Source organism: Mercenaria mercenaria, chromosome 9 (genome assembly GCF_021730395.1).
Source record: "Mercenaria mercenaria strain notata chromosome 9, MADL_Memer_1, whole genome shotgun sequence".
Taxonomy (NCBI): Eukaryota; Metazoa; Mollusca; class Bivalvia; order Venerida; family Veneridae; genus Mercenaria; species Mercenaria mercenaria.
In genome coordinates, this window is record NC_069369.1 from 21262021 (window position 1) to 21284504 (window position 22484).

The window sequence follows — 22484 nt, forward strand, 5'->3', positions numbered from 1 at the left end:
GAAATGTCATACTGTATGGTGTAGCTAACAGTGAGGTGCATAATATGCAACGTATTCAAAACATATGCGCAAAACGTGTCTTTAACAGGGAGAAATTTGACAGTTCTAACAAGCATTGTATGACCTACATTGGTCGACGGTGAAAGCAAAATTGAGTTAAGATACTTTCTTTCATGTATAGCTGTCACACCGGCAGAGCACCTACACTGACGAGATATGAAAACGCAACAAACATATGCTTGAATTTATTTTTTACTACAAAAAAGCATCACCTTGGAATGTTCAACACATACACATCTCGATTGTGTTAAATTTACGATATGTTGTGCTGATTAAATTTAAACACAATGTGTATGAAGTATCGAGATGTGTTGAACATTTCAAGGTGATGCTTTTTGTAGTACAAAAATATATTCAAGCATATGTTTGTAGCGTTTTCATATCTCGTCAGTGTATTCCTAGTAGACACGGTTTGAAATTGTCAGAAAATTCTGAATGTCGTTATGTTGTTCCATACAACAAGTGCAAAACATTCAATGATAGAAGTTTCTGTACTATTGGTCTAAAACTGTGGAATGAACTGCCGTTAGAACTACGCAAAAGTAAATCACTTGTAACACTTTCAACTCCCGTAGTACATGAAGAATATATGTTAGACACACAATAATTAGAAAAGTAATGATAAATCGCTTTTGAAAAAGATGTTTGATATCTGCTATAAAGAAGAAGGTGAACGATCAAAGTACATTTGATATATGACAAAATGTGTTGTTCATTAGAAAATAACCTGTTTTGAAAGTTTTTCCTACTTATTATGAAGGTTTGGTATATTTTTCTTTATGATGAACCAAGGCCTATGTGGCGGTAAAAGCTAAAACAAAAATTCACCCGAGGGAAGGTTTCAAAAGGCTTTACAAGAACCTTAATCATCAGTGTGCATCATCTGGACACGTCATTTAAACTTAACAATAATTTGCTACCAACGTTCCCCGCCTATGGACACTTTTCACTACACATATTGCATGTCAGTACAACATCTTCTAAGTGATAAAGCAACATACAAACAATGTTTATAGGTCATAGATATATATCACATAATTCATGAGGACGTTATGTAGTTTGAAAATAACTGGAAAGTTATAATTTGTGAATGCTTTCAAATGCTTATATTTGCATTAAAAATTTAATGTGGTTTTATTTCTAAATTGGTAAGGAAAAATAAATAGAAATATAATGAAATATTTTATCATATTTAAGGAAAAATAAATAGAAATATAATGAACTATTTTATCATATTTAAGGTAGGTAGTTAATACCAAATTGAAATGCATGACATTTATATAATGCTAAAGAAACTTGTTTTTTAAATTACACAACAGTAAAGTTAATTTTAGTGTGGGTCAATGCAGAGCTCTACTACATATCAACCATACGTATAGCAACCATAATGATGTTGTATTTACCTATATGAGGGCCTCCGTGGTTAAAGTCGTTGACTAAGAATCACTTGCCCCTCATCGATGTGGGTTCGAGCCTTACCCGGGGCGTTCAATTCTTCAAGTGAGGAAGACATCCAGCTGGCTTACGGAAGGTCGATGGTTCTACCCAGGTGCCCGCTCGTGATGAAATAATGCACGAGGGGCGGGGGTGGGGTGGGGGGGGGGGCAACTGTGGTCTTCCTCCACCATCAAAGCTGGAAAGTCGCCATATGACCTATACCTGTGTCGGTGCGACGTTTAACCCAACAAAAACAAAACAAAGTATTTACCTATAATAACCATAGAGTTATATCTTGTGCCTGGGTTTGATTCTGGAAGTACACTTGTTAACAGCATTTTATATCTATCAATACCAATAATCTTGCTTTAAACATAATTTCATTTTTAAATCAGTGGGAAAACTGATATAAAAACACAGGTATTGTACTTGATCATATACAAAGGGAGTAATTTCATGTACAAACAAGAAACCAAAGTTAACTTGGGTGTCTGTGACAATGACCTTTGCACATGACACATTGTCTTGTAATGGTGAAAATCTTACATAAAACAAATTGGTTATGGTGACTGTTATTGGCAAATTATTTGAAGGTCTATCCACACAACGTCAACTTACTGACCAACAAAAAATTACGTATTATCTTTGACCTCTAAGTGTTACCTTCACCTTTGAGACAGGGACCTGGGTCTTGCACATGACACATCGTCTCATTATGGGGACCATTTGTGCCAAGCAATTTTTAAATCCCTAAATGAATGGCAAAGTTATCGACTGGACATGAAACTGATGCTCTAAACATGTGATCTCCAAGTGTGACCTTGACCTTGGAGTTAGTGATCTGAGTCTTGCACGTGGCACATCAACTCATTATGGGGAATACTTCTGCCAAATAATTTTAAAAATCATTGATCAGTTAAGGACCTAACAAGAAATATACCATGTAAACATTCAACCTCAAAGTGTGACCCTGATCTTTGAGCTAGGGGTCTGGGTCTTGCAAATGACACTTTAACTCGTTATTGGGAACATTTGTGCCAAGTAATGTTACAATCCTTTCATGAATGGTAAAAATATTGACCAACAAGAAACAGACCATGTTAACCTTTAACCTCTAAGTGTGACATTGACCTTCGAGCTAGGGGGCTGGGTCTTGCACATGACATAGCAACTCATTATAGGGAATATTTGTGCCAAGTAATTTCAAAATCCCTTGATGAAGTGCAGAGTTATAGACCGGACATGAAACAGGCCCTATTAACCTTTAACCTCTAAGTGTGAATTTGACCTTGGAGCTAGAGATCTGGGTCTTGTGCATACTGGGAAACAAATTTGTGCCAAGTAATTTCAAAATCCCTTGATGAATAGCAGAGTTATGAACCAGACTCGAAACAGACCCTGTGAATATTTGACCTCTGTGACCTTGAAGTAAGAGGTCTGGGTCTTGCGCACGACATGTCGTTTTATTATGGAAAACATTTGTGCCAAGGTATTTCAAAATTCCTTCATGGATGGAAGACTTATGGATACGAAGTGTGACGGAGGTACGAACGAACGTTACTAATTATGGGTATTTATGTGGCTACTCTCGTTCTCTCTATTATTCCTTTAGCCGCATAAAAGAAAAATAGCCACATAAAAGCTTACGGAATGAATGAAATCAAATGAAAAGTACAATTGCCTATTGGTCCCATAGCCACCTAAGTATACAAATGTAAGCTCGGAAGGATGGACGGACGAAAGGACGCAGCCTATTTCTACGTCCCCCTAGGGCGGGACAATGAATTATTTAGTTTGACAAGCGTTCTTAGGTTATAATCCATTTTCAGATTAAACGTTACATTTCCCTGGCCTTTGATCTTCTTCAATTTCGATTATAAGAAACGTTCTCCAATAACTAATAAGAACCTTGACCTATCGGCCCCTTCATGTCATAGCCGTAACTTTCTAACCGTTCTCTAGGTATTGGTATTAAATCATTGGTAATTATCCTACAGAAGTTACAGTCCTTTACCCAATGACTTCCCAGTAATTGTTTGAAAATTTGTGTCAAGCTGAAGATAAATATAACCCTAACATTTGATCTACAGAGTAGCAAAGCCATAAGGATCATTCACCATTGGCAGGCAGTCATCCTATGAAATAATGACAGTCGTAAGTGTATGAAATAAATCTCTTGGCCACTGTGACTATGACACTGACCACAAGCAATCATTCTATGAGGTTTGATGACAGTTGGAAAGCAATAAACACGATCCTATGAGTTCATAATAATACCAAGCAAGTACCTTGTCCAACTTGTCAGCAAAGGTACCAATCAAAATGACTGGTGGCTCTCCAGACTTCTCAGATTCACAATACGAATGTATCGAGTTGAGCCAGAATGCTACAAAGTCTGTAAAAACAAACAAAAAAATAATAAATTATTATGCTAGTAGTTTTCTTTAATAAATAAAGATATTATTAAAATGCACATTAGAACGATTTTCTTGTATTGTTGGTAGTTTTCTTCAAACAAAAACTTATCATTAACATATTAAGGATAGGGAAAGCCTGAGGAAAACAGCATAGCATGTTATTAAGTCTTTTAGGCAGAATCTAATTTGTAAGTCGAGTAAAGCGAAAATAATAAATAAATAAATATAAATCGAAACTAGATGTGTGTCCATAACTTCCTGTCAATGTAGATGATTTAATGATACAATACAAAGTTTTAAGATCTTAAAACACAATTTTGCACTAAGTCAAGGGACATTCAACTGCTGAATAATATTCCTTTATGGTTTCTTGACTCTAGGTGAAATGTTGTTCAAGATATATGCAACACAATCTTTTTGGCAAATCATGTGAATTTTTCACGAAGTCAAGGACCATAACTTCGGAAAGCAGATCCCAAAGTACACAAATCCACATGCAATATAACAATCATCTAATGTTTTATGACTCTAAGACAAATACATTCTGAGATAAATGCAACACAAACTTGCATGACCTTTATGCATATTTTTGACAATCAAAGATCATAACTCTGGCCAAAAGAAATCCCCAACAAAACCATAAGTGCACAAGTTCTAACGCAGAATAACAGAAGCATTATGTTTCATAACCCTAAGTCACGGAGGGCACCTGGGGTCTTCCTGAAAAGTAAATGGAAAGTATCCATATGACCTATAAATGTGTCGGTGCGACGTTAAACCCAGTAAAACAAACAAAAAATCACAAGGTGCACAACTTCACATGCTGAATAATATCCCTGCATTGTTTCATAAACAAAGGTCAAATACTTTTTGAGATACATATGATACAATCTTTTAGGCCTTGTATGCATATTTCTGACTGGGTCAAGGGTCATTCCTCTGGTAAGGCTGTGTGAAATCCCACGAAAACACCAGGTACATCACATGCTGAATAATAATCCTGTGCGGTTTGATGACTTTTGGTTTAACTAGAACTGTCACAGGAGTGACTAATACCCCCACCATACGGTCTTGTCACAGATGAATGGCAACCATAAGAAATCTTAAAAATACTTAGAATAATATAAAAATGTCAAAAAAGCTTAATACTTAAAAAGAATTTTACTCGTCTTTGGCGTACTTCATCCTGGGCTTCCCCATATAAGTAATACTAGTATAATACTAGTATAGTAATACTAGTAAATATAAAAAATCTCTAATATTAGAGATACACTAAACGTGAATACAAAAAAAAATGTCTTACCGACCCATGTTACCACAGAAAAATGTATTTACGTTTTACATAGGACTTATAATAATTACTTTATGAGAGTTGCGCGACACAATGTCGGACGGACGGACACGCATACAGACAAGGGCAAATCTAAGTGCCCCCACACCACCCATATTGAAAATTCTAAACTGTAACTGCATTGTTGATAGTGTTTTATATTCAGTATAAGTAGATGTGAAACAGGGGAAAGGTAACTCTGATGGGACCATTGTTGTAATCTCATCAAAGGAACATAATATACTGAATGTTAGATTTCATTGGGCATTAACATTGCAGAGTAGTGGTCTAAAAGCTATAAAACTAACATTGTTTCAATTTGGTTCCGTGTAATAAAATATTTTTATCAAATGTTTGACGTCGCGGGAGTGTAATAAAGCCATTACATAACAAGAGCTGTCTGATGACAGCGCGCTCGACTTTTCTCAGTGCTTGACTCTGAATTAGAGCTTTGCCAGTAAAAACTTTATAAAACGTAAACCAACAAATTCTAAGTTAAAAAGGGACATAACTCTGTCAAAATTCAAATCAGTGTTATAAGAATTGTTTCTCCTGGTGTAGACTTTGATAGTAAATAACTATTTTAAGCTTCAAGTCAAAACCTTTGATAGTAACAGAGATATTTGACTTTATCTAAAACATTAACCAAAAACTTTTAAGTTAAAAAGGGACATAACTCTGTCAAAATTCAATCAGAGTTATGGGGATCGTTTCTCCTGGTGCAGACTTTGATAGTAAAGAACTATTTTAAATTTCAAGTCAAAAGCTTTGATAGAAACAGAGATATTTGACTTTATCAAAATCTTTAACCAAAATATTCTATGTTAAAAAGGAACATAACTCTGTCAAAATTCAAATAAAAGTTATTGAATTATTTCTCCTGATGTAGACTTTGATAGTTGATGACTATTTGAAGTTTCAAGTCAATAGCTTTGATAGTAACAGAGATACTTGACTTTTATCAAAAACTTTAACCAAAAAAATTCTAAGATAAAAATGGGTATAACTCATTCAAATCAGAGTCATGGGGATTATTTTTCCTGGTGTAGACTTTGATAGTAAATAACTATTTTAAGTTTCAGGTCAATAGTTTTGATAGTGATACCCCAGTCACATAAGGCGCGGATAGCAACGTCTAGACACGGATAGAAACGTAGTAATCCGTATCGATCCGTACGTGAGCCGTACGGATTGGTACGGATTGATATGGATTACTACTTTAAGGTACGACTCAGGTACGGATCGATACGGATTACTACGTTTCTATCCGTGGCTAGACGTAGCTATCCGCGCCGCATGTGTGACTTGGGTGTAACAGAGATATTTGACTATCAAAAACTTTAACTAACGCCGACGCCGACGCCGACGCTGGGGCGGGTGCAATAGCTCTACTTTTTCTTCGAAAAGTCGAATTAAAAATAATTATACACTAGAGTAATAAAGCTTTGACGTCGACGTCGTTTATAGTGTTAGAGACGGTGGACAAATTGGCTTGTTTATATAGGAAAAGAAAGGAGAATTTTTGATGTTTCGAAAGGAAAAGCTAACATGTGATGAAAAGACTATTACATTTGTGACTTTCCACACTGAATTTATTAAACTCGTTGAATAAAATTGATAAACTGCTTGGCCTACTCGCATTTCATTAGTTTATTCAGCTCGTTTAATAAATTCAATATGAAAAGACACTCATGTGATATCCTGTATATCTATGTAAAAAGAAAGCATAGGGTGGACCTCCCAAGATTTTAAGTGTAATACACGATTCTGTACTTTTTTTTAAAGAGAGAGAACTCCTTGACAAAGCGTCAATCGTTTGCTAAACACAATTTTATTTTCTGAACGTTACTCGTACACCTATTTGGTTTTAGTTTCTAATATGCCAGTGAAATAATCAAATGAATCGTTCAGTTCAATCATTTTAGAAGCAGTAGAAAGGATAAGACCACACATATGGAGTCATGACACACTACTCACCCTACCCCTGCCTCATTCGACCATACAAAATGTCAGACAATTTCGTCTAGCATTATAAAGCAAACTTAAACATAAAAATGTGTTGTTACAATTTCAGCTGATGTCGTGTAGATACTAGTGGAATTTAAATACAAGACGTTGTGTGGTTTCTTACAGTTTACTTCTGTTGCTTTCGTTTGACTGCGGAAGTACATATATAAAACAAGTGACGTCAAGGACGTCATACATAACAATATGATAAACCGCGCCATGAAAACGTGACGCCAAGATTAGCGCGTCAACATGATATCATGTATACTTACATGACACTCCGGGGCCGGAAAGTAAAATATCAGTGTAAATTACAAGAAAATCATTATGTATCAAATTGCACTCTTGAATAAAATTACTAAAAACGAGAAAGAATATCCAACAGGGAAAGCCACGTTCCAAAAACGCAGCCTCCCCAAAGACACACACGAACAACACTCGCACACCACACACACACACACACACACACACACACATACACAAAATAAACAAACAACTAAGTCTTGTTAAATGAATTACGCGTTTAAAATCATTCTACAGAATGTCATTATAATTAGTCTTTCAGTCTGAATATATCTCTAGTAATGGAAAATTGTCTCAATTATCACTTAATTCTAAACACAGTCTCTCTTATTACTGAAATTTGAACACAGTCTCTAGTCTCTCTACCATCGAAATCTTAACGCAGTCTATTCAATCAGCTCAAGCGGATAAAGTTTTGCTATAGGTCTGGTGATGATGCCCTTTCTAGATTTGTCTTGTGCTGCACGTGTACGTCCGTCTGCTCAGTAACCCAGTAACAACGTCATCAATAACACCTAAGAACCACCTGCTTCTGGGTAATGTGTCATCGTGAATCAGATCGCCTTCGCCTCCTCAACGTTTGTGGAACTCTCTTAACGATGTAAGGTACCCGTGCTTCCACCGGGACCAAAACTGTTCAATAATAGCAGACTTAAAACGGTATAGCTTGTCTGCTTTATCTCGTGACATATCGTCTGCTTCCGGTTCTTCCCGGTCGTCTGGATAGACAGGAGTTGTGATTATTCGTCCGTATAGTAAGTGTGAGGGCGTCAGGGGTACGTCGCCTGCTGGATCTGTTGATGAATGGGTCAGCGGCTGATCGTTAATTATACACTCGACTTCAGTAATGAGCGTCTGGAGGGTTTCTAAGTTGATAAACGACTTTCCAAGGACTTTCTTCAGACTGGTCTTGGTGACTCCAATGAGTCTTTCCCACCAACCGCCATACCACGGAGCGTGTTGAGGGATAAACTTCCAGGTAATGCCATGTTGGTTCAAAACTTCTTTCATAATCTTTGCCGTAGCTATAAATGTCAATGCGTTGTCGGACATGAATACTTTTGGTGTGGATTGCCTGCTGATAAATCTGCGAACAGCTAGTATAAAAGATTCTGTCTTCATATCCGTGACTATTTCCAGGTGTACAGGCAAATGTATACTTTCAGCAAACTTCCGTCTGTACCTTTCATGGTAAGTGCTCCAGTGAAATCAATGCCGGTTACGGTAAACGGAGGTGCGTGTTTGAGTCTGTCACTTGGTAGAGGGGGTGGATCTGATACTCGGTAAGGCTTTGCCGTCACTTTACGGCACGTTACGCACGTGCGGATGATAGTTCTCACACGTTGATGTATATTGGGAATCCAGAAACGTTGACGTAAGTATGTGACTGTATTCTCTAATCCTGCGTGAAGTTGTGTTTCGTGAGCGTCTGTAACTATCAACTCAGTAAGTTTTCTCTAGATGGTATCAGGTACGGGAATCCTGTTTCCTCAGGAAATACGTCCTCTACAGCGTAGTATTTGGTTTATGTCAAGGTACAGGTCTAGTTGCCGCACTAATGCTGGTTTAATGCATCTTGAATTGGTCTTATTCAGGTAATCTAATACATCTGGAAACCTCACGTACTGTGTATGTTTTATTAAGGTCCTTGCTGCTGTGTCGAGTTCATGTGGATGTAGATCTCCGCCATATTTCTTCTGCTTCTTACACTGGTCTACAAATCGTAAAATGTATGCACACACTCTTAGAACCTTTTGGTAGGAGCTGAATCTCTGTAAGTCTAATAGGTGTAGAATACCCGGAACGAACGTTTTTTCTTTTACAAGGACGACAGTTTCTTCACCTTGGCTGTTATCATTTACGTGTATATGTGATATGGTGCTCTTCATTGGAAAACTGGCTGTGTTGGTCAGCCAATCCGGACCATGGAACCATAATTTATTGTCATGGAACTTGTCATATGATAGACCACGTGACAGTATATCTGCGGGGTTAGTATCTGTAGAGCAGTATCTCCACTCGTATGTTTTCGACAGTTCATGTATTTCTCGTACTCTGTTGCATACAAATATGGGTTGTTTCTTTGATGTTGATATCCACTGTAGAACAATCTGACTGTCGCTCCACTTGTAAACTTTCTGACATTCTATACTAGTGATAATATGGTGTCACAGTCTGGCTCCCAGGACAGCTGCACAAAGCTCGAGTTTCGGGATGGTTAGCTGCTTAATGGGCGCTACTCTGTTCTTAGCCATAACAAGTGTGCTGTGACTTCCGGAAACCAGGTACGCGTATGCGTCACAGAAAATGTGAAGATCTTTTCTTTTAGGAGAATCAACTAGAAAATAACAGCGTGGGAACATGTGCGTGAAATTAGCCAGAGCAGCCAGAGTAGCCAGAGTTCAGACAGAGTTCAGCCAGAGTAGCCAGAGTTCAGCCAGAGTTCAGCCAGAGTTTAGCCAGAGTAGCCAGAGAAGTCAAAACTCTGGTTACTCTGGCTAGCCAGAGTAGCCAGAGTTCAGCCAGAGAAGTCAAAACTCTGGTTACTCTGGCTGGCCAGAGTAGCCAGAGTTCAGCCAGAGTTCAGCCAGAGAAGTCATAACTCTGGTTACTCTGGCTGGCCAGAGTAGCCAGAGTTCAGCCAGAGTTCAGCCAGAGAAGTCATAACTCATAATTCTGGTTACTCTGGCTAGCCAGAGTAGCCAGAGTTCAGCAGGAGTAGCCAGAACTCTGGTTAGTTACTCTGGCTGGCCAGAGTAGCCAGAGTTAAGCAAGAGTTCATCCAGTATCCAGAACTCTGGTTACTCTGGCTGGCCAGAGTAGCCATAATTCAACCAGAGTAGGCAGAGTTTCTAGACTTTTAACATGTTCTGGCTACTCTGTTCAGCCAAAGTAGCAACAGTAGCCCGAGTCACCAGGATATCATTTGCTCTGGTCACTCTGGCTGTTTCTAACAGAGTAGCCAGAGTTCAGCCAGAGAAGCTAGAGTTTCTAGGATTTTAACATGTTCTGGCTACTCTGATCAGCCGGACTAGCCAGTGTAGCCAGAGTAACCAGGTACCATGTATTTTCAGTTTTAGCTAAGTTTAATTATGAAACTTAATATGTCATTTCTATCTAAATAGCATATCTAAAACTGAATTTCAAGTTAATAACTATTTTCAAGTGGTTAATTAAAGTAGCTCTTGTTACTCTGGCTGGCCAGAGTAGCCAGAGTTTCTAGGGTTTTAACATGTTCTGGCTACTCTGGTCAGCAAGAGTAGCCAGAGTAATCAGGTCCCGTGTTAGCAAAACATTTTCAGTCTCAGCTGAATTCGATCTTGAAACTTAGTATGTTATTTCTTTCTAAATAGCATGTTTAAAACTGAATTTCAAGTTAATAACTATTTTCAGTTGGCTATTTATAGTAGCCAGAGAAGCCAGAACTCTGGTTATTCTGGCTGGCAAGAGTAGGCAGAGTTCAGCCAGAGTAGCCAGAAGTCTGATTACTCTGGCTGGCCAGAGTAACCAGAGTTCAGCCAGAGTAACACGACTTTATTAGGATTTTAACATGTTCTGGCTACTCATACCAAAGCAGCGTAACATCAATGTTTGAAACTTAATGGCAGACACTAGAACATAGAAGAATACATGCATCCCGATTAATGTTATACAAATAACCATTAATCAAATCATTCACTTTCAGTTTTAATATTGCATACGCCATGTTTTTATGATTTACCTACATATCTGCGATATGTCACATGTTTAATTGTTAAGCGCCCTTGAACGTATATTTTATATTAAATGGGCGCTCAACAAATTTGAATTAGTAATAATAATAATAATAATAATAATAATAATAATGATAATAATCTCATATACTAAGTTTTTTCTGCAATGGATGCAATATGGTGTTACAGTATTCTAATTGTGGGCGAACGTATGTTTTTAGGCAGTTTCTTTAATATTATTGTTATAAAATTGTACATATTTTTGTATAAATCTGAGAGTGTTACTAGCTTTTGAAGATGTAATATTTCAGTAAGTGTTTCAAAGTTAAGACATCACTAAGATATGGAGCATTTTCTGTAGTTTTTAGGTCTTGATTAAGTAATATATATGGTAAGATGATATTTTTTTTTTTTTTTTTTTTTTTTTTGAGATTCCTATTACTTCGCATTTATCAGGATTGAATTCCATAGACCAGTTACGTTCCCATTATTCTAATTTTGTCAAATCATCTTGAACCTTGTAATAGTCTATTAACGAGTCTATGTTGAGGTATATGATAGTGTCATCAGCAAATAAGCGTATTCTGCCTTTAACAGAGTCAGGAAGGTCATTGATAAAATAAAGAAAGAGACAAGGACCCAACACTGAACTTTGAGGAATCCCCTGAAAGAACTGGTAAAGTGTGTGAGCCTTCAATTACTACAGATTGAGAACGGTTACTAAGGAAATTGAATCCAGGATAGAGAGATTCTATCGACACAAAGTTTCACGATTTTATAGAGAATATTGTCGAAAGTTTTCTAGAAATCCATTACAATGAGACCTGTTTGTTTCCAGATTGGAAATTGTCAAAATTTTCTTGTTTAAAGGATAATAGGTGAGCCTCACAGCTATGTTTGGAACGGAAGCTATATTGGAAAGGTTAGAGAAGACTGGTGACTATTTGGGTGCTCTCAGGGTTGGTCTTTTTGTGTTTTATGTATCAAGTGATTCGTAAAACGGACTTCTGCCAGAGTAGCCAGAGTTTCTAGGGCTTTAACATGTTGCGAAATGACCCTTTTTTGTACACTCAGGGTTTTTTAGTGTTTCATGTATCAAGTGTTTCATCAAACGGACTTCAAAGAATAGTCTTATCATTTAGCAGTCCTATAACTGTTTAATCCGAACACAGTGAGTATCGTTTCATACACATACACAAGTGATACCGAGTTAATACAACATGGAATGTTGATTGTCTGATGGCATAAGGTGACCACAATCAATTTTTGAATGGCATTTTGCGTTTTGATTTCATGCCACAGGTACCTACCTTTTTCCAAGGGTTTAGATGAAATACCGTTATTAAGCCGCTTTAAGTGTATGTGTTCACATGTCAACATTTCGTCGACTTCCACAACTTTAATATGCAAATTTCAGGAATTGGTTGTTGTCAACATGTATGAAAAATTTATTCTCCAATTTCTTTATATTATCGTTATGTCTTCAAGCTAATTTATTTGGTACAAATTCAAGGCAAACACTGGAGTTAAATAAATACAGAACAAGAAGCCTTCAAATAAATATTCTTTATTTTTACACTCAAAGTTATATGGAATTCACTGAAATTTTTTTTCTCTGGCTTTTCTGGCCAGCCAGAGTAACCAGAACCCGTGCGCATTTCAGTTATTCCTGGTTACTCTGGCCAGCCAGAGTAGCCAGACTATGTGAAAATTAATAAACCGACTGTCCTGGTCAGCAACAGTAACCAGAGTTCTGATTAATCTGGCTACTCTGGCAGCAGGTTTTACTGTATTTTCTTTGGCTATTTCTGATTAGCAGGGTAGCTTGTACCAATGGCCATCTCGAAAATTCTGGCTGTTCTGGCTAGCCAGAGTAGCCAGACCAAATGAAATCATGGTCACTCTGACTACTCTGGCTGACCAGACTAGCTAGAACATATTAAAATCCTAGAACGTCTGGCTACTCTGGCTGCAGTCTAAAATATAAGACAATTCTTTGAAGTCCGTTTTATGAATCACTTGATATATATAAAACACTCAAAAATCAAACCTGAGAGAACCAAAAGGGTCATTTCGCAATAGGTATTACAGTATTTTCTCTGGCTATTCGGGCTAGCCTAGGTAGCTAGAACCAATGGACATTTCGGAAATTCTGGCTGTTCTGCCTAACCAAAGTAGCCAGAGCAATTGACATCCTGGTTACTCGGCTACTCTGGCTGAACTCTGGATATTCTGGCCAGCCAGAGTAACCAGGACTGGCTACTCTGGCTGAACTCTGGCTAAACTCTGGCTGAACTCTGGCCAGCCATAGTGACCAGAGTCCTGGCTACTCTGGCTACTCTAAATAGCCACTTGAAGATAGTTATTAACTTAAAATTCAGTTCTGAACATGCTATTTAGATAGAAATGACATATGAGTCGTGCCATGAGAAAACCAACATAGTGGGTTTGAGACCATAATGGATCCAGACCAGCCTGTATGTCAGGATCCATACTGTTCGCTAAAAGTTTCTCAAAGTCCAATACGCTTTAAAAGCGAACAACATGGAAGCTGACAAAACTGCACGTATGCGCAGCCTGGTCTGGATCCATGCTGGTCCCAAAGCCACTATGTTTGTTTTCTTATGGCACGGCTCAATTATTAAATTTCATAATCAAATCCAGCTAAGACTGAAAAACTTTTGTGAACATGGGACCTGGTTACTCTGGCTACTCTGGCTGACCAGATTTGCAAAAGCATGTTAAAATCTTACAAACTCCGGCTTCTCTGGCCAGCCAATGTAACCAGAGCAAAAGGAATCCTGGTGACTCGGGCTACTCTGGATACTCTGGCTGACCAGAGTAGTCAGAACATGTTAAAATCCTAGAAACTCTTCCTACTATGGCTGAACTTTGGCTGAACTCTGGCTACTCTGGCCAGCCTGAGTAACAAGGGTTCTGGTTACTCTGGCTACTCTAGATTAACCAGAGTTCTAGCTACTCTGGCTACTTTAAATAGCCACTTAAAAATAGTAATTAACTTGAAATTCAGTTTAAACATGCTATTTAGATAGAACTTACATATTAAGTTTCATAATCAAATTCAGCTAAGACGGAAAATGTTTTGTGAACCAGGTTACTCTGCCTGTTCTTTAAATCCTAGAAACTCTGGCTACTCTGGCCAGACTAACCAAAGCAAATAAAATCCAGGTGACTCGGGCTATTCTGGATACTATGGCTGACCAGAGTAGCCAGAACATTTTAACATCCTACAAACTCTGGCTTTTCTTGCTGAACTCTGGCTACTCTGGCCAGCCAGGGTAACTAGAGTTCTGGCTACTCTGGCTGAACTCTGGCTACTCTGGCCAGCCAGAGTAACTAGAGTTCTGGCTACTCTGGCTGAACTCTGGCTACTTTGGCTGAACTCTGGCTACTCTGGCCAGCCAGAGTAACCACAGTTATGACTTCTCTGGCTGAACTCTGGCTACTCTGGCTAGCCAGAGTAACCAGAGTTTTGACTTCTCTGGCTACTCTGGCTAAACTCTGGCTGAACTCTGCCTACTCTGGCTGAACTCTGGCCGAACTCTGGCTGAACTCTGGCTACTCTGGCTACTCTGGCTGCTCTGGCTAATTTCACGGACATCGTGGAAACTTCGTGTCGATGGCTTTTCTAACGTCTACTCTTATACTGCACCACTCTTTAATTATGTCGTCTGGTAAAAGCTCGTCCCACTCTAACTTGTGTTGCTATAGTGATTGCATCAAATTTACTTCTCACTGTGACGGGGTTCAATAATCCAAGCTGATCGAATATGGATGATGATTCCTTCAAGATCTCTCTTTTCGTCAGTAAGTGGTCATTCTGCATGGATAATGTACGTTGCAGTATATACAAGACATCTGTTTCAGGATTCCAGCGCATACCTAGTGCTTTGATTTCTTTGTCTTTGTCGTCTATTCCGTCGACTTTGAATTTGGTACGTATTGCTTCACTATTAGAACTCCACGACCGTAGGTTGAAAGATGCTTGCTTGAATATTTGTCAGCTGCTTTTGAAGAAATCATGTAACTTCTGCTCATCTTGGACGCTGGTAAGTATATTATCTACGTATAAGCCACTCTTGATAAGATCAGTAAGTTCGCATCGGTGACTCTCTAGGTGCTTTAGAATCGTCGCATTCAGTATAAATGGAGAGCAAGTTACTTCGAAAAGAACGGACTTGAATCTATATGTCTTTAGAGTGCAGGCTGGATCGTCTGGGTCTGTCAACCAGTAAAATCTTGTGACGTCACGGTCGTCTGCGTGTAGTCCAACATTCAAAAACGCTTTCTCTATGTCTGTGCAAATGGCGTATTTGTTGTATCTTAATCTGATTAAAATTGTAGTAATATCAGTGAGGTGAGGAGGGGTGTTCATCAAGCAGACGTCCAGGCTCGGAAAATTACGTCCGGGTCTGCAGTTACAATCATAGACGATGCGAATCGGACTTGTTGCTGAGTCCTTTTTTACATGGTGGTGAGGAATGTAATGTAGCTTTCTTGTCATGCATATCTGGTCGGCTGGTACCTCTTCTATAAATCCTCGTTGTTTTTTGCTGTGTAGTCGAATAGCTTTTCTCCGTTTTGTGGGAATCGGACTTTGTGAGAAATGTGGCGGTCGTGGCTGTGACGTTCTGGTTTTACGTAAGGGGCTCCGGCATCCAGAATAGTAATCTCGAATTTTAAACAACTCAAAAGTTCGGGTAAGCGCCACGACTGTGACTCGTGCGCACGTGTCATATTCTGTCTGACGTCGGAAGGTAGTTTCTGCAATATAAGCAGGGAACCATATGTGGATTCTGATTGGTTTAACGATTCTAGCGCTCTGATGTAGGTTTCTGTTGTGTCGTAGAATCTGCGTTAACTCGAAACTGTGTGCGTAGGTGCGAGGAATTCTAGTAAAGCCGTCATGTATGATTGTATAATAATATATTTTGTGTCCATAACGTTCATGAAGTAGGGAAATAGCTTTCTCGTAATTAGAATTAGTGAGCGAGAAACCAGCTATCATCTGTAATGCCTCATTTCTATGAGATGTCTTCAGGTAAGTAAACATCTGTACTCCGCTCAGCGATGCATTATTGTGAATTGCACATTCGTACGAGTTCCAAAAAGACTGTCATTCTAAAATATCACCGTCCAACTTAGGAAGCTCGAGTTTAGGTAATCTATGATACACTGAGCTGTAGCTCGGGTTTGCCGTGGATGCATGCCCTTGTATGCTGTAAAAATAGTTATTTTCGCGCTGTGTTCTGTTTTCTGTACCTTCTGGGATAAGAATAGGAAAAACTGGTGAATTTGCATTGAGATTAGAAAATTTGACCTGCCTGAATTTGCTCACTCGTTGAATTCTATTTCTCAACTCGTACACATAATCTTCTTGGTCCAGAATTTTATGTTCAATCTCCTCAGCATTCTCTTCCGGGACAGAGTTCACACTTTGTTCTTGTATGTCCGTTATAATTTGGTTTGGAGCTCGTCAAAATTCGTTCCCTCTGAATCAATACAGTACAACCTCTGTAGAGCAACAAACTTTGGGAGATACAAATATTGATTGTTATTTAGTGGTTGTTGTTCTGGAGAGGTAAATTTAATAGTAAATTTCAGCTTAGGGAAATTTTGATGATGTTGTTACAGATAGGTTTTTGCTTAAGAGAGGTCCGCACTGGAGAGGTTGTACTGTAGTTTCAAATTTTGTAAAAACTCGCGTCACTGCTCATTTCTGTCCTTTAAGCACTGCCCGTAATCGTGCTGCCATTGTCACGGCACCATCTAGCATTATAAAGCAAACTTAAACATAAAAATGTGTTGTTACAATTTCAGCTGATGTCGTGTAGACACTAGTGGAATTTAAATACAAGACGTTGTGTGGTTTCTTACAGTTTACTTCTGTTGCTTTCGTTTGACTGCGGAAGTACATATATAAAACAAGTGACGTCAAGGACGTCATACATAATAATATGATAAACCGCGCCACGAAAACGTGACGCCAAGATTAGCGCGTCAACATGATAACAGGTATACTAACATGACAGCTACTTTTTTATTATCAAAGCACTATCCAACACAAGAGTGCCATGTATAGCATCATTTGCTTTGAAACGATGACAGCTCTGTATCGTGCATGTCATTAGCCTGCGGAGCCAGATACTAAAACCAACATATGTAAACTTTGGGACATAACTGACGCAAAAAAAATGCTGACTTGTTGTATATACATGTCATCTGACAAGTTTGACAACTAAACTGCTATATTACGTTCAACGCAATCATCTTTATGGAACTGAACTAAAGTAAAATTTACAGCTGGTATTCCGATTTAAAATATGCAGCAATGTGTATTGTAAATTTAAAGTAGCATCTGCATTTTGCTGCAATGCTCCATTTTTGTCTGAGGGAATCTGGCATACGAGTCTGGTTGCTTCCCGTTTTTTGTAACATTCGGGTATGTGAAAATTATTGATGCCTTTTGTAGAAAGGTTCGGCTGAATCATATTGAGCTTTAAATGAAAATACAACAATTTTCAAACTTCCGACAGAAAGAGAGAAAGAGGGAGAGGGAGAGAGATAGGGAAAGCTAGACAGACACAGAGAGGTATCGCCCAACAAAGTTAATGCAATGGAGACATGTGCCTGTCGTCATCAGCGTCAGATACAGTAGACATTGTATTCAGTAACCAAACTATGGGCCGCCAAAATGTGGTCTCTTAAGGTTCATGTAAAGTGTTTTGAAACTGCCGCTCAAGTGAATTTTTGTTTTAGGTTTTAAGGCCTCATAGGCCTTTGTTTTTCATAAAATGTATATGAAACTGTTCAGAATAGGTAGAAGTGTCTTTCGAGAGAAGTTATTATATTTGGAATAATAACTTTTCTCTTATATCACATGTACTTTACTCGTCCACATTCTGTTTTGTAGAACATATCAAACTTCCTTTTCAAAAATACTTTGACATTATGTCTATACTTATTGTGTGCCTAACATATTTCTCCAGGTACTCCCAGTGTTGAAAATGTAATAAAACATAAACATCCAAAATTTTGCGAAAATTGCAAAATGAAAGTAGAGCTGTCAAAATGACAAAATACTGCTATGTTCAAGAAAATATGTAAGTTAACCATATTTTATTACTGGGACTATCGAACAAACAACGAAACAAAATTAAAAAAAAATTACTTTTGAAAAAGAAGTTTGATATATTCTTCAAAATAGATCGTTGACAGTCGAAGTACATGTGATATTAAACAAAATACATATTCCAAAACAAGCTTACCTTTGAATAAAGTATTTCCTTCTTCCTCTGAACAACTCTGTACATTTACTATGTTCTATGAGGTATAAAGTTCCAAAATTAATATTCACCTGAGGGGTGGTCTCCAAACACTTTTGATGGACCTTAATAGAATGGTCTCTGAACAGATTCTTTCAAATCGACAATGACAAATAATATGCTGAACTGCTGATACACAATGTGCACAAAACTTTAAATATTGTTCAAAAGTTGTTTCAATATGGTGAATACTTCTACCAATCCACTGACCTTTAATACTGTTTGCTTGTTCAACTGTTTTAAAGGTTAAGAATAAACAATTGCAAACCTGTCCGCTAGTAACCCAAGTGCGAAAGTTTTGTACACGGTCGTTATAGATAATTGTGCAGAGAATTTATCTTGGGTGGTCGCCAATCACGTAATGGCACTATCGGGCGTGACAGTAAGTGGTCATTTCATAGAAAAGTAGCTTAATACTGATAGTCGCAAATTATTTTAATATCCATCCAAGCATAAAAAGTTACAGACCGGACAAAAGTACCTGAACTCTTTTCACAATAATTGTAAGCTTAACCTTTGAGCTGGGGTCTGGGTCAGGTCTTTCATTTGACACATAATTTTGTTATGGTGATTATTTTGTATCAAGTATCTTTAATATTCATCTTATCAGAGTTATGGACTAGACACAAAATAGACCATGTTAACTTTTGACCTCCAAGTGTGATCTTGACCTTGGAGTTAGGGCTTTTGTTTTTGCGTAATATCCATCTCGCATAGCACAATAAAATGACTTATAATCTTAGGCCTGTTCGTGTAACCTTGGCCTTTGAAAAAGATGTCAGGGTCGTATGCATGACAGATCGTCTCGTAACCGGACCCGAAATAGACCATGTTAACCTTTGACCTCCAAGTGTGATCTTGACCTTGGAGTATTGTTCTTGCGTGCAACATGTCATCTCACTTTGAAAAACATTTTGTGACTAGTAATTTCAAACTCCCTTAATGTATGTCACATTTATGAATCGGCCAGATGAGCGGAAGGATGAAGGGACGCAACCCATTCCTATGTCCCCTTTTCCCTCGGAAAAGGCGGGAGACAATAAACAACTTATTAGTCAATTATAGAGTAAATATCTCTAATGACAAAATGATTACTGGGCACCTTGCATTCCATTATAGGATAGACTTGGTGTCCGGTCACCGGGTGCCTAGAAATATGGTATGTGTCTTGTTACAAGACGCGTAGCTATGATTTAACTGATGCAGTTCGCGAGTTTGGGAAAGATATTTATTTCCCTTGAACAAGACTTTGAGAAGTTATTTTACACGAAATTTAAACAATTGTTTAAATGAAAATTGTCAAGTTACAAAAGTATTGTTGAACACAGAATTACATCAGTTAGTATGTGTGATAGTTCTTGACATAGATCACTTCTATTTATATAGTCAATTAATAATGATGTAAACGATTTCGGAAGCATGCACGATGTAAGTTTACGACCAGCTCATACATCAAATGTAACTTGTCACGTTGCTGCATGCCTGAAGCGAGATGAATATCACAGACTAATGAAGCAGACATGAGGTAGCCAAATGAATATCACAGAGTGGTAAGGGCATGACAGAATGCAAAATACAATTTCAATTGTCCAAATTATTATGTCAATTTGTTGGTTGGATAGTGACATAAATAAGAACATAACAAAGCATGATGAAATTTGTGCTTAAATATTGTTCCACAGTAAACACTTTCTCCTTAGTAATGATCTGGTTTAAGGTGGTTGAAAGCGTGTCAGTATTAGTGCCTATGGCTTGTGCAATATAAAGCGGGTATCTACTCTCGAGTTGGTATTCAAAACAAGGAAAAAGTGATCGATTTATAACAGTTATCGACTTCTCGTCGAAACTATAATTCCAGATGTCAGGACCGATAGCATACAGGAATACAAATCCGTTAATTAATATCAGGGCTGGATTGATCCGTAAGTCTTAATGGAAAAGTTAAACCTACAACTTATTTCGCAATCTTGCATTGATAGTAAAAGTTATACTCGTTTCAAAATGCTTGGTTGACAGTTGGCAGGGGCTGGAAGGATGTTGGGGCGCTTATCCAAATGGTCTGTGGCGGTAATGGCAAGCACTGTCCAACGTTCAACAATGGTTCTGAGAGTTAAATAAGATCAGACAGACTACAATATTACTGAAAGCATCTGTATACCTCCCAGCAAAAATGTATGCAGTTTCACTTCCTGACAATAAGTACACTGTCCTAAAGTTTAATACTACTTTACACTAAGAAAATGTTTGCATATGTAACAAACCGATGCATGCATATATTTAAAGAATTTAAAAATGTAGGAATTATACTCCACAAGTATTCTCTACAACGCACTAGTAGCCAAGTATGAATTCTTGGAATATTTAGTAAAAAATGTTCTTTGAATAAGATCTTACCCGAAATTTTGCAGCGCGTTTCACCGTTGGAGTCGATGAAACATTCATCATCTACAATGTTGTCTACATGTTCAGAAAGGTCAGTTACAAGTAGATATACAGCTCGCTTTGATAGAAAAACTTGATGTGTGCCGTAGAAGACATGTTGTCCAGCAAAATCCCAGACAGAGAGATCTGCCGTGTTGTCCTTCCTGGAGAAATCTGCTGAACTGCATGTTACAACTTCATGGACTAGTTCCTACAAATATCAAGGCCATGTTTTATAAATGGCCGCCGATTTTAATTTGCCACGGACAATATTTGGCAAAAACGTCTAGTACTTCTACAAAGTCTTTGAACTAAGAAATGGTACTGAATGATAGCCATACCTACATATATCAACCAACAACTTTCACTATTCTAGTCTTATTATTTTAGTAGATATTGCTATTCTATTATTATGTTTCCCAAGGGAAATACTAGTATAATATTAAATTATCGGATGTCGGCAAATAACTGTAAAAACAATGACGCCTCATTCAACATCATTGTTGGGCATATTTGGGCCTCCGTGGTCGAGTAATTAAGGTCTTCAAATCACTTGCCCCTCATCAATGTGGGCTCGAGCCTCACTCTGTGTGTTGAATTCTTCATGTGAGGAAGCCATCCAGCTCGTGACGAAATAATACACGGAGGGGCACCGGGGTCTTCCTCCATCATCAAAGCTGGAAAGTCGCCATATGACCCATAATTGTGTCGGTGCGACGTTAAACCCAACAAAATATATAAATAAATAAATAAATCAACATCACTGTAAAAAAGCACTAACATAACATATTTATTATAAACTGTAGCTTTGGTCAAATGAGTGCGGTGCCCGATTGTTTTTGATATCCAGAAAAAAAAGAAATTTAAGGTATTGGATTCAAACCGACATTATGTAGGTTTTAAATGCCACGTATAACAGGTCTGTCAGTCTTCTTTACAAATGTATAACTCTTGTGCAAAGCACTTACTCAGTTATTTGCTACAGCATCACAAAGGTGAAATAACTCATGCTATATTAATAAGGTTATACAGAACGTTAAGTAACATTAAAGCAAAGACAGTGTACGGGTTGTATTGTACTAAGGCGACCTAAAGGTATTCAATTCTTTAGTGTTTTGGTATTTGATGACAGATCACTCAGATTGTATATTTACTGCACTTATCGGTTTATATGTATTGTTATATGTACAAAGTTGCTGATGCAATATCTGATAAAAATATATTTATCAGAGAGGAACAACATAGGCAATGGAAGATGTTACTTTGGATAAAATATGTTTCATGAAACAAACTTATTTCTTTGAATATAATATTTTTTAAGTAACTCTTATTTATACAACAGTATTACCGGTCTGTGTAATCATATCATATTTCAGTAACACAACCACATGGAGGAGACCTGATGTTAATATTTTGGTTGCGATAACCATTGTTTTCAATTTCGAGTTCT

At 37.8% G+C, this 22484-nt stretch overlaps 1 protein-coding gene across 2 annotated transcripts in view; it reads right to left on the minus strand.

Moving 5' to 3' along the window:
* Positions 1 to 22484, minus strand: part of LOC128559434 (uncharacterized) — a 71666-nt gene that overhangs the window by 24170 nt on the left and 25012 nt on the right. For both annotated transcript variants that reach the window (XM_053550978.1, XM_053550977.1), the window contains exons 5-6: positions 21008 to 21245; positions 3786 to 3892 (exon numbers count right to left, since the gene is read on the minus strand). In XM_053550978.1, the coding sequence (XP_053406953.1) occupies positions 3786 to 3892; positions 21008 to 21245 (345 nt within the window). The remainder of the gene's footprint in view (positions 1 to 3785; positions 3893 to 21007; positions 21246 to 22484) is intronic.